Source organism: Notamacropus eugenii, chromosome 3 (genome assembly GCF_028372415.1).
Source record: "Notamacropus eugenii isolate mMacEug1 chromosome 3, mMacEug1.pri_v2, whole genome shotgun sequence".
In the NCBI taxonomy this organism is placed as follows: Eukaryota; Metazoa; Chordata; class Mammalia; order Diprotodontia; family Macropodidae; genus Notamacropus; species Notamacropus eugenii.
Window position 1 is genome coordinate 427,675,317 of NC_092874.1, and position 13,684 is coordinate 427,689,000.

General features: G+C 47.0%; 1 protein-coding gene across 1 annotated transcript in view; it reads right to left on the reverse strand.

The window, feature by feature from the left end:
• Positions 1-13,684, reverse strand: part of PLXNA1 (plexin A1) — a 291,520-nt gene that overhangs the window by 96,084 nt on the left and 181,752 nt on the right. The window contains exons 9-10 of the mRNA XM_072598341.1: positions 11,727-11,841; positions 1,248-1,448 (exon numbers count right to left, since the gene is read on the reverse strand). Coding sequence (XP_072454442.1) covers positions 1,248-1,448; positions 11,727-11,841 — 316 coding nt within the window. The remainder of the gene's footprint in view (positions 1-1,247; positions 1,449-11,726; positions 11,842-13,684) is intronic.

A 13,684-nucleotide genomic window follows, 5' to 3' on the forward strand; every position in this document is an offset into this window, starting at 1 on the left:
CATAAACCACCAACACAGCACACTTTACAAACGCAACCAAGCACACAGAACGCACCCACCACCCACATAGCAGGACACAAAGGAGACCCACAACACAGACCCACAGGGATGTAAAGAAATCTTAGAGCTGGGAGCCCTTATGGGAGGGAGGGAAAGGATCTTAATGGAGCAGAAATTGGAATATACCTTTTGATGTGTTTACAGATTCAGTCACCTTCCAGGCTAATGAAAATTTAAAAATATATTTTTCATAACTAGTTTGAAAGGTAAAATGATCACGTTTGTTACATTAGAGATGGAAAAGCATGGAGAAATCTGGAAATTCCTAGGAAGGAAAACTGCTTCTTGTTACTCCAAACACCAACATAATTTAAAAAACAAAAAACTAAATGTTATAGAAAAGCACCCAGATCCTCCAGAAGAAATTTTTTTTTTCCACTGAATTTTGCCATCCTTCCATTCCTTCACGGAATGCCCTCCCAAAATAGTCTTTGTCATCTCAATGCACATACCCATAAGCATGATGACCTGGGGGCACTGGACACAGCCCTTTCTCCACCACACTAACCCCAAGTTATGACTTCTGGGGGCTAGAGGATTTGCACATCCTCCTCATGGGAAGGACAGCCTCCACTAACCAGTCATTCTCAGGGGCCATGTGAGACAGCTGCTCCTGTGGCCATCCTTGGAAGAAAAGCTTCCCTAAGGCAGGAGGGTCACAGGAAGTGGGGTAGACATGTGCAGGATACAGCATGTGGACTTGGTAGTCAGAAAGACCTGAGTTCAAATCTAGCCTCAGACAATGACCAGCTGGGCAAGTCACTTAATCTTCCTCAGCCTCAGTTCCCTCATCTAACAAAACAGGGGTAATGAGAGTACTCATGTCACTAAGATGTGGCAAAAATCAGTTGAAACAGAAAGTCCTTTAGAGACCTTCAAGTCCCACATAAAGCAGCTCAGTCACCCTCCATGGCCCAGGGGTCTGATACTGCACTCTCAAGGCCAAGCTGGTTCAGCTGGTGGTGTCCTCTGATGAGGACCCAGAAGACTCAGCACACAAGGGCCCTGGAGGGTAAGAACAGCCAGCCCCTCCAAGGACACCCAGCTAGTTAGGGATACAGTCAGGATTGGAACTCAAGTCTCCTGATTCTCGGTCCCAGGCTCTCCCAGCACCACCCCATTTGGCCTCTGGCCAGAACAGCCTCAGTGTTTGTTCAGCTGGGCAGAGGAGGGGCGGGTGCACTCACCGACGTGTTCTGACACTGGATGCTGGTACTGTTGAAGCGCAGGGCAGTGACACGGGCTGGGTTGCCAGGGATATGGAAGATGCACTCGTAATTGCGTTGGCCAGACTGAGGCTGGGGCAGGTTCTTGGCTGTTAGAGTGATGGGCTTCACCACGCCCACTGGGACATAGATCTGTGTAGATGGTAGGATCTGAGGGCAATCCTGGAAGATCAAAGAGAAAGGGATTCAGAGAATGGCACACAGGGTCAAAGCATCACTAACTAAGAACTGGAAGGGACAGATGGGTTCCTGGATCTGACCTCTACATTTACATTTGAGGAAACTGAGGTATAGAGCCGTTACGTGACTTGTCTAAGGTTACATAGGCAGTTAAGTGATAGAATTGGAAGGGATGTAAGAGGTCAGTCCTTGTTTTACATCTGAAGAAACTGAGGCACAGTGGTTGTTTACACTGACATGCCCAGGGTCCCCAGGATCACATGCTTTAAAAGAGGCTTCAAGTGTCATATAGTCCAACTCCTGATTTTACAGATGGGGAAACTGAGGCTGAGAAGGGCTGCATGATTTCCCTAAGGCCACAGAAGTAGCACAGAGCAGAGCTGGGGTCTGAAACCAGTCCCTTGGACTCTGATGCAGTAGACAATGAAGTGTACTGCATTGCAGTATTGCCTTAGAGGACAGTTCATCAGCTTTGAGGACACAGAGTAATGTCATTTTCTTCCCCATTTGGGACAGTTCTGCCATGGCTAGGTTTTCCATAGGCTCATGGATGAGATGGAGGAGACCTCTGAGGCCTTCTCCTCTGCCCTGCCCCATCTGACAGATGAGGAAACTGAGGTCCAGAGAGGCTAGATGACAAGTCCAGGGCCACAAAAGTAGTGGCACCTGAATCTAGGTTTTCTGACCCCAAATCCGATGCTCTCTCCATGACACGACAGGACACAACATGGTCTTTTTCTGCTTGGCAGCAAGACAAATAGATTCAGAACTAGCAGGGACTATAGAGATTTATCTAGTGAAACCTCCTGTCCATTCTAAAGATGAGTAAACAGAGGCCCACAACTCCTCAAATGCTAACTCATAGACCTGTTGCACGGGATTGCAGGTTTGGACCACAGCAAGCCCAGGTGATCGAAGCACCCCAATCCCCACAACCAAAATCCCCACAGGGTCTACTCCTCCACCTAGCAGCTAATAATAACCTGTCACAAGACCCTCTGGAGCACCTTCCTATCCATTCTCTAACTCGATCCTCATGAAGAAATAAAAATAATTTAAAATAATTTTTAAAAAAAATTTTTGGTCATTTTATGGAGAAAGACATTAATTAAAGTCTGGTAAGATCAAGAACTGAGGTGCAATGAACAGTGTCCTGGATGCCAAGAGACCTGGATTCTAGTCCTAATGCTTTCAAGTGCTACCAGGGCAATGTTGGGTTGGTGACCTCACCTGGGTGGGCCTCTGTTTCCTCATTTGTAAAAGGAGGTTGAACCAGATCACAGATTTAGAGCTGGAAAGGGACTTAGAGGTGAATTGATCTAAGCTTCTCGTTTTATATATGAGAAAACTTGAGGCCCACAAGAGTTAATTAACACATCCAAGTTCACACAGGGAAAAAGAGTTAGAATTCGAACCTGGGTCCTCTGACTCTAAATTCAGTTGTCTGCCTCAATGACCTCTCAGATCCCTTCAAGCTCACACTACCATGTGGCTACTCTAACAGGAAGAGGTTCAAGGGGCCTGATCACATGGTAGCCACCACCTCACTGATGGGGACAACTGGCCGATAATGAGGAAGATCGACTTAGAGGCTGGTGTCCAGGAACAGGGAGAGGAACAGCCGAAGTTTAGGGGTGAAAGTGAAATCAGAGACCAGTGTGGACTGGGCCAGCGGGCTTGGGGGTCCCTGGGAGTGAGGAGGGGGAAGGGGAAGTGTTTCAAAGAGAAGGCCAGGGAAGTGGAGAGAGCACAGAAATAGCCCAGAGTCAGGCAGAAAAACAGCTCCAGGTCTCTGGGGTCAGCCTCTTCGGCAACAAGAGCCTGATGCAATCCCTTTTGCCTGCTTGCAGTGCCCGGGCAGCGGGGGAATACCAAGCCACGGGAGCCAGGGTCCCCTAGAGCCACTCACTTTAAATAGAGAGGATTAATAACCTGTTTTGAAAGCAGGCAACCCAGGAACCCCAATCTTGAAGCTCCCTAGGGAAGGTGTCTCAGTCCCAGATCCCGTGGGGTCCTGACTGCATGGAGAGACCTGAGATAAGTTTACTTTTCCTGCCCACAATGGAAAAGCTAATTCTGGGAAATGTCACCAAGGCCAGAAGCATTGAGACAGGCTGCTCCCTCTGCCTCCACCTCCCCAGCCCCTTCCAGGCCTGACATCCCTTCCATTTCCAATCTTCTCCAGCTCCTAGGATGGGTCTCTGATAATGAAGGACTCTTCTTTATTTGACTTCTTCCCCCAATGTTGTCCATCATCTCTCACTTCAGTGTCTTGGCAACCTACCAGTTCAGAGCGTGCGTTGCCAGTTCTCAAGGCACTCCCCTGGTTCTCCCTCATACTAGGGATCAGGTTTTTTCTGATAAACCTTCCTCTGCTGTCTCCAGCACCCCTGTTGCCAGCTGCCTCCTACAGGACATCTGCTCAATACTCCTCTCATCTGGACCCCATCCTTCTGCCAGCAACTGGCCTCCTCGGCAGAGAGCCCTGTACCTAGAGCACTCATGGAACAAGACACGGCTCTTCCCATCGTCAGCTCTTTCTGGATGCTTGTTTCCACTAGGAAGTTCTCCCAGATTGGTGAAACAATGGCCATTGTCTCCTACCTCTGGCATGCCAAGAAGGAGAATGGCTGTCAGCCCCCTCTCCAACCCATCTCTCTGTCATTGCCAATTCTCCCCAACATCTGGTCTCACGTAGGGCCTCTGGGGCGTAGCCCTCGTTAAGAGGGCCTGCCTCGGACATTAGGCTCCAACCAAGAACTACAAAGACAGCCTTAAACCTCTGCCAGGGACTGAGAGGAGCTTCATAAACACTTTGCAGTTTCAGAGACCCAGAGGTGAGGTGGTAGAGTCAACAGGACCCAGATTCAAATTCCATTTCAGATATTTACAAGCTCATCTAAAAACGGAGTTTAATAAAGCCCCAACCTCTCAGGGATGCTGTGAGGATCATGTGAGATAATATTCGTAAAGCGCTACATATGCACTACTCATGATCATTACTATTAGCTTGCTAACACCAAAGACTGTCTCTAATTGAGTCTCTCTGGGTGAGCCATTCACCTTAGCAGGCACTACCCCATCTTGGGCCTCAGTAGGCTCAGAACCAGTAAACAAGGCTGGTGTCAGGGCATCTGCATAAGGAGGACGCATCCTGATGGATTCTCTGCAATGTTCATCCTCCTCTTTTCTGACTGAAAGCTTCCTTAAATCATTCTCAGTGTTTCAGGTGCGTGCCTGTTGTCTCCCCCACATAAACAGTGGTCTCCCAAGAGCAGAGATTCACTCTGCCCTCTTCAGCACCAGGTACAAGGTAAATGATCCAGGAAGGTTTGTTTAACAGGAGGGGCTGAACAAATGATTGATTTGTTCAATGATTCAATGAACAGTGATAGAAAACCTACTCTGGGCATGGGTGTTGAGTTTCTGGGGGGTGCTCCAGATGCACCTCCAGCTGTTACTTCATTCAGTGTTCATGCTGACACCTCAACCAGGGAAAGACTGTCTTTATTCCACTCCCACAATGCCCACTGGAGGTGGAGACGGGGGGAGTATTTTCTGCAAGTTCCTGCCCTTGCCCCAAGGACGGGAGGGGAACCCTAGAAATTTCCCCAAAGAGCTAAGGAGCCCCTCCTCTAGCATTTGGACCTCCCAAAGGAGAGAATTCTAGCAGAAGGGACAGTGTGCACTAGACACCCAACAAAACCTTGTCCCCTGACAACAGGAAAGCCCTCAAGCACCTCTGTAAAGGGCAGAGAGAGCTGCAGACATTGCTTCTCAAGTCCAAAATGGCCCCTTCATGACTAATCTCACCCCACTCCATCACCTCAAATGCCACAAGAAAGCACTAGACAGGCCTTGTTCATTCCCACCTCCAGTTCTTTGCCTACAGCATTCCTTTGGAATTAGGGTTAGGGTCTTATTTCTAGTGGGCTTTAAAGTTTGCAAAGTCCTTTACTCAAAAGGAGTACATCGTATCCTCGGTGGTCATCCCCATACCTGGTACATAATAAATAATAAATACATCTCATTGATTGATTTTTATTATTATTATTAGAATTATTATTCCTTTTTATAGATGAGTCTCCTCAGGGAGGTCAAGTGACTTACTTATCCAGGACCACACAGTAAGTATCAGAGCCAGGACTTGAACTCAGGTCTCCCCTTAGAACTTCTTAGCAATGTATGAGGCTGCCTTTCTCAGACTTCCTTTCTACCTTCCCTTCAAGACTCACATATTCCTACAATGGGTGGAGGAGGGAAAGAATGCAAAACTCAAAATTTTTTTTAAATGTTTAAAAAAAATGAAGAGGGAAACTAAATTGTTGACATCAAAAATGAGAAAGAACTCATAACTGAATAAGAAATAATGAAAATTATCATAAACTTATATAGAAAAAAAGAGATTCATATACTCCACTTGTAGCACCTAGGCGGCTAAAAAGATGGAACTCTGGGCCTGCAGTCAGGAAGCTCTGAGTGCAGATCTGATCTCAGACACTTAACTAGCTGGGTGACCCTGAGCACAAATCACTTAACTACTGTTTTCCTCAGTTTCCTCATCCGGAAAATGGGGATAATAATAGCACCTACCACCCCCTCCTCCAGGCTGTCGTGAGGATCAAATGAGATACTACTGGGAAGCACTGGCAGAGCCTGGCACACAGTAGTGCTAGACAAATGCTTATTCTCTTCCGTTCCATGAAGTCTTCCCTGATAAGAGCAGAACTCACTGAGCTTCCTTCCCTTTGAACGGGAGGTATCATCAGAGATGCATCAATGAGCACATGGTTATCTTCTGTCTTGGATTGTCCTCTAGAGTCTTAACACCCCAATGAAACTGTGAGTTTCTAAGGGTCAAAGGAGCAAAGAATCCAGAGTCTTTGCAACTATAAACAGGCTGTGTGACCTTGCATACAATCAGCACTTAATAAGTGCTTACCGCCTGATTGATCTCTATTAAATAAGTGATGTCACTTGTCTGAGCACCAGCTTTCTCCTCTATAATAGAAAGAGGCTAGATGAGAAGAGAGGAGATGAAGTCCAAGTACCCTTCCGGTTCTGATATTCTACATGTTAACATCCCTTCTAGCTCTGACACTTGATGTTTTAAGGTACCTTCTATGTTGCCATGAGGCTAGATATACAGGAGGTGCTCAGCAGAGAGGTTGCCTTGACCTGGATTCTTCCCTCCACCCTCCGCTGAGGCAAAGTAACCTGCACCCTTGCCCCTGGGTAGGGCCTGCCCCTATGCTGTCTGCAGTCATTGGATAAGACAGAGAACAGAGTGCCATTGTATACTTCTACGCATCCCTCCCTACCTCCCCCACCCAGAGGGGCACAAGCCCACACAGCCTCAATCTCACCTCGCATACTCCCCAATCTCTAGCTCCTTTCTCTGGCCTCTAGTCCCCAGGGACCTTGGTTTCCTCCAGCCTGCATTCCACACACATCCCTCTTGGCCCTGACTCCCCAACCCGCCCCACACCCCAACTTCAAAACAGGATGCACCTGGCTCTGGCAAGGTGGCCAGGGAGTGCTGGCCACTGAGACATCCTGCCCCAACACGCTGGCCTGGGCATCCCTCCAACCGCCCCGGAAGGGCAATCCCCCTCCCCTAAGAGAAGGCTCCCATCCCATTTCTCCATTGGAACTTTCATGCCTGGGCGGCAAAGTTCCTAAGGCAAACTTCCACCAGCCCTGTGCTGCTGGAGCTGATTCCCATTAACCCTTTACTGGCAGAATTGTAAACAGGTGGATACCCTGGTGTCCATATAAAATCATAGATCTGAAAGTGAGAACAGTCCTTAAATGATCATATGCTTCACCTCTCACCACCCCAGAAAAGTCTAAAAGTATTAACTGTCTTCTTTTGGCAAAAGTGACCACTGATACCCAGAGATGTTACATGGCCTGCCCAAGCAACCTAGCCAATGCATAAGGAAGGGGTGTGGGGAGCAGGGAGAGAACTCGGGCCTCTGAGGATCTGGTATGAACAAAGGAGGCCTCATCAGTGTGGCTGCCTTTACCTTGAAGACTTGCTCCATGTGTATGAATCCTTCTGAAAAAGATGTAGACCTAGCACTGTCTAGAAAGGGATACCTAATGCTCAGTGCCAGCTCCTCCATTAAACTGTGTGAGTGAAGTCACACAGCCTATTCATCTGTAAAAGGCAGGGGTCATAGAATTCTAGCTCCATATTTCTACAATATTTCTACAATTCTATTAAATTGGTCCATTAAAAGAGACTGTGTGGTCTAGCACACACCTTAGCTTCCTCATCTACTTAAAAAAAAAAAGCAGGGGGGCAGAGGGAAAAAGTGAGTTGAACTAGAGTAGAGGTGGGGAACCTGCAGCCTCAAGGCCACATGTGGCCTTCTAGGTCCTTGGGTGGGGCATTCTGACTGAGTTCAAGTTTTACAGAACAAATCCTTTTATAAATATTTGTGCAGTCCAACCTCCTCATGTCAGAAATGAAGAAACTGCTTAGAGGGGGAAGGGACACACCCAAGGTCACAGACAGAGTCAGTGGCAAAGCTAAGATTAGAACCCAAAGCTCTGCATGCATCTCCAAAGACTGATGCTCTTTCCAATAAACCACACTGGAGTCACTGGTCAACCAATCAACCAAGAAATAATGGTGACAAGCAACGGGCTAGGTGATGGAGACACAAAACAAAGTGACAAAGTATCACTCTCAAGGAGCTTCTGTCCACTCTACTGGTCACACTGTACTTATTCTCAGTTACTTCCTGTGTGCATGGCCTGTGACCCCAGGCAGCCTGCAAGCTATCTGCAGGCAGGGGCAGAGCACTGTGGCAGATTTGTGATGTCACAGAAATGGGTACACTTGCTATAGATGTAGATCCACCCCCCTCCCATCCCCTCCCTGTCCACTCATGTCCTCTCACAAACACTCCATAGAGGATCCACTCAAAAGGCTGGTAGCTTTCCTTTAGATCTACTAACCAACCAGCAAGTCTTCTTTCTCTGTATGGATAACAGCATGGAAAAATGCAGGGATGCAGAAGGCACTCAATAATGTTTGATGAATGAATGAAACACATGACAAGGCCAAAGACAAGCTTTCTGATCATAAGGGCAAATTCACTGCTAGAGGCCATAGTTCCTAGAAAGAATTCTGGACAGGGAGTCAGGAAACTTGAGTTCTAATCTAAGGTCTGCCAGCAGTAGGAGTAGGAGTAGGAGTTAGTAGTAGTAGTAGTAGTAGTGGTAGTAGTGGTAGTAGTACTAGTAGTAGTAGTAGTAGTAGTGGTGGTGGTAGTAGGAGTTTGTAGTAGTAGTGGTAGTAATTAGTGGTGGTGGTACTAGTAGTAGCAGCAGCAGGAAGAGGAGGAATACTACTAATTAGTAGTAGCAGTAGTAAAAGACAGCCTTCACATAGCACTTTAGGTTTGTGTGACTTTGGGCCTCACTTTCTGCTTCTATAAAAGGAGGCAGTTGGACACAGTGACCCCCAGACGATCTTCCGGCTCTGACACTGCATGTCTCCATCTGCTAACATTCTGCATGGTAAAGTCCCTTCCAGCCTTAACATTCTATGATTCCAGGAAAAGCCACCAAGACATAAATAAAGTCGATGCCTCACCCAGGCACCAAAATAATTACTACCTAATTACTATCAATTACAAAGCGGCACTTCAAATTACTTGAAGAACAGACAAGCTGCTTTGCCAGTTAATCAAACTGAGTTTTCTTTGCCCCATAGGAAGCCATGGAAACAAGCCTTCCCTCCCATTGCCCAGGCCCCCAAAGAAAGCAGTCTGTAGGCTGGATAAGAATCCAGTGACAGCCCTAAGGAGGAAGAACTGCCCTTGGCCTTTTCCCTACATCCGGTTCCCCTTGGCCTTTCACAGCAATCTACACTCGGAGGGATCCAGCATGCATTATTCGCTGTCAGCTACACACTACCATGCTGTAACGCAGGAGAGCTGGGTTCTGGTCGTGGCTCACTGTGTGACCCTGGACAAGTCACTTATCAACCCATGCTCTGTACAATGATGGTAAGAGGCTACCTGATGGGCGAGGCCCATTCCAAATCTAAAATGGGATGCCTCTGACCACAGAAGCCGGTCTTTGATGAGTGAGACACTCCTGCAAGTTTGGAAGACTTAGCAGGGAGGTTCTTTCCACCATCCCATAGAACTTCCAAGGACTTGGGTTGATTTACCAAGGCAGGAGATGAGGTAGCCTCCTGGGGCCTCTGCAGCAGAAGCAGGAGCTAACCATGGACCACCATCCTGTCAAACCAAATAAGGACCAGGAAGCTCTAATCTCCTTCCTACAAAGGGACTAGCCCCCTCCCCCCCACCCCAGACTTGTAGCCACTGCTTCTTCTTGGGCTCCACTTCAAGGCCATCGTGGGAGAATGTGGTTGGTGTTGAACCACACACCAACAGGATCAGACAGGGCTCTGGTTTCAATCCCAGACCTGCTCAGGAGGTAAATTTAGGAAGTGTTGGGGCAGACCAGCCAGCATCTACTCTAACAGAAAGTGGGTGAGGAGGCTGTGAATTTAAAATACAGCTCCTGTCTGCAACTACTCCACCTGGGGACCAGCTGAAGGGGTGTTTAACCTAGAAAAGAGAAACTCCAAAGGGACTTGAAAGTGGTCATCACGAATCTGAGGGATGTAGGATTTGGCGTGTTCTGCCGGGCCCCAGAGGAAAGTGCTTGGAACAACAGAAGAGAAATGCAGCATTGGTCCAGGAACTTGACGAGGTAACTTGGGAGAAGCAAAGAGGGAAACATAAGGAAAAATCCTCCTAACAATGAAAGCCAGTTGCAAGTGGGGGAGGGGGAGCCTGCTCAAGACAGGAGTCAATGTTCCCTCCTGAGGCACTTTCAAATAGAAACTGGATAAGAGAGAGATAGAAAAATGGGGAGGGTAAAGGCAGAGCAACCGAGAGGGGAGGGAGAGGAAGGGGGAAGGGAAGGGAGAAAGGGTAGGAGTTCCCTGGTCAGAGTTTCAGGTGTAGTCGAGGGAAAGGAGAGGGCCAATAATGTTTAATCACATGGGAAGGAAACCAGGAGCCTCTGCAGGCAGTGAGTTGGGCAGGCAGGAGACAATGGAAGTCTGTTGTTTCAACAGGGACACAGAATGTTTGTGCTGGAAAAAAATCTTAGACCACAGAAGGTTAAAATTCCAAATGCCACACCTGAAAGGGATCTCAGGGCTTTGAACGTGGGTACATAGAACTTTCAGCCCAGAAAAGACCTTAGAACGCAGAATGCCAGAGTTAATCAGGAGTTTTGAACCTAGAACATCAGAGCCAGGGGCTTCCGGAGTCTATTTCCAACCTTTCAATGGACAAGTGAGGAAATTTAGGTCAGAAAAGGCTCTGGAATCTGTCCAAGATGCCAGAAAAGATGAATACAGAGCCAGTCAATACTGGACTGTAAGTTACCTAAAGGCAAGTTCCACATCTTACCTTCCTTTCTCTTTATAGAAACTAGCACAAGTCTGGACATAAATAAAGTAAATGAGAATTCCAAAATGAAAATAAAATTGGTTTTTAAAAATAACTGCCCTCCTCCCCCATAAGTAAATAAAATGAGTAAGTGAATGAGTGAGGACAGTGCAGATATAGGGGAGGGGAAAGGCTGGAGACCCCAGGAAAGAGCTTAAACTCCTCAACTCAAAAACCACAACACTTTTCAGACCCCAGACCACCTTCCTAACATCATTTCTCACTCCACTCAGATAGATACTTTCTACTATGATTATCCCAGATTCAACCTCTTCCCATGGCTGGCACCTCTGCTCCCATACACAGGAAGCGCCCCCTGCTTTTGGAAAATCAGTCCCCTTGTCCTGCCCAACTCCTACTGATTCTCCAAGATTCTTCTGGAATCCCAGCTCCTCCAAGAAGACATTCCAGGTTCTCCTGCCCACTGGCATCCCTTTCCTCTCAACTCAAGTTAGAATTTTATTGTACTCTACGATGTTTCAACTGTGGCAGACTGTACATTCCTTATGGGTCGAGGCCATGCTTTCTCTCACCATAGTTCACAGTGAAGCATCAGAGGGATAGAGTGCTGGAATTGGAGTTAGAAGGCCTGGGGTCAAATTATAGATTGGGCACTTTTTATATGACCTTGGACAAGTCTCTTCCCCTTCTCCTGAGTTTCCTCCTCTATTAAATGAGGAGAATGGATCTTCATTGTCCCCCCAGACTCTAAATCTATGATCCTATGACAGAATGATGAGGGAAAAGCTGCTTCCCAGGCAGCCCTTACCTCTGACACGTTGACCCGGCCTTCTTGGAAGGAGCAGTCAGCAGCATTATGGGTGCAGATGTGCCGGTATTTGCACCAGTGACAAGGGAAGGATCCATTCACACAGGACAGGCAGCTGCAGAGAAAACGAGAAGGCAGGGAGGGGTGAATACTCCTCAGACAGCCCCAGCCTCTGGACCACCCCCTCCACCTTCAAGCTTGCTCACAGGGCACACCAGGCAGCCCAGACCCCTCCAGAGATGCCCTCTTCACCATCACCCACAGTCCTCATCTTCATTTCTGCCTCATGCTTTAGCACTAAGTTGTAGTAGAGAGCAAAAGGCCTGGATTCAAATCCTGAATCTGCTTTGTTTGCCCTGTATGACTCTGGGCAAGTCATTAAATCTCTCTGGGCCTCAGTTTTCTAGTCTTAAAATAAGAGGTCTGAAGCAGATGATATTACAAACAATCTTCTATGAACTTACTCTAAGATCACCAGGGTCAGAGAAGTGAGGGACAGGGATTTGGGGTGGCCAGGGAGGGTATATCATACTAGCTGAAAAGTGGCTAAATTCACACATCACCCTGGCTTCCAACATACACAATCCTGAGCCTTTTCCCTTCTAAACCCTTGAGGAGGAGACAAAACTGAAAATCAGAAGGTGTGGGTTCTAATCCTGGGCTGGATCATTAACTAACCAACTGTGAAATCAGAGAACCACAGATCTAGACTTGGAAAAAACCTCAGAGGTCACCTGGTCCAACTCTTTAATCTACAGAAGAGAAAAATGAATCCTAGGTGACAAGTCCAAAGTGACACAGATAATCTCAGAAATAAGATTACTCTGAGCCTCAGAGTCAGGGTTCCACTCTATCATGATACTAGCTTCTTCATTTGTAAAATAAAGAGGGTGATTTTAAAAATACAAAGCCAATGTTCAATATTCTATGCTAGAAGTCTTATGTTAGCATTAACATGTTTTACAGAAAAACATGGGAAGCCTTATATGAACTGATGCAAAGGAAAGTAAGGAAAACCAGGAAATGATATCTACATGACCGCAACAATGTAACAAGAAAGAATAACAATGGAAATTGAATGCTATGTAATTATAACGATGAAACTTGTCCTCTGCTTTCTTTACACAGGTGGGAGAGACCATGGACATGGAATGCTGCTGGAGGCAGGGTTCAGACAGGGTTGTTTTGCTAAGCTGCTTTTCTTAGTCTTTGTTACAAGGGATGGCTCCCTGGGGAAAAATATATTGGGATGAAGGTGATACAAAAACAACTATCAATTTACCATTTTAAAATGAATTAACATGCTTTTGTGTTTTGCAAATATATCAGACTATATACTAACATTCTACACTCAAAGCTCTGATATATTCTGATATGTAGAAGCTGACACACACACACATATATATACATATATACACATATATAGTTCCGATACATTCTGTGTTATATATTGTAATAATCTCTGATCAAAGCTCCTTTCCAACTCTGACTTTTATAACTCTAAGCATAACGAACTATACAAGCGTTAATGTGTATTATTATGGGTGGATTCTCCACCCCTCTGAAGTAGGCAGAGTTGGGGGCTTTGACGTGCGATTGTGAAGAAGAGATGGGGGTGGTAATGAAAAAACCAACTCGGGCCGAAGTGAAAGCCTGTTCAAGTCAGGGTCAAAGCTCAGGCCTCTGAAGAAACCCTAGCCTGATTCACAAAGGGAATCAAGAGCAGACCCTGGGCCCAGTCACCAGCAGGAACTGGGCTCTCTTTATTTCTCGAACAATGACCCATGTGGAGACTGCCCCCTCACAGGCTGCCCCTCCCTCAAACCCCCCCCCCCCCCATCCCAGATCCTATTCTCAATCAGCCACCCATCAGGGGCCGAGGTTAGGAGGTCATGGTCAGATGGTCAGCCGCCCACCTGACAGCATGAGGCTGCTCCCTGAGAGGTCCTGCGCTGATA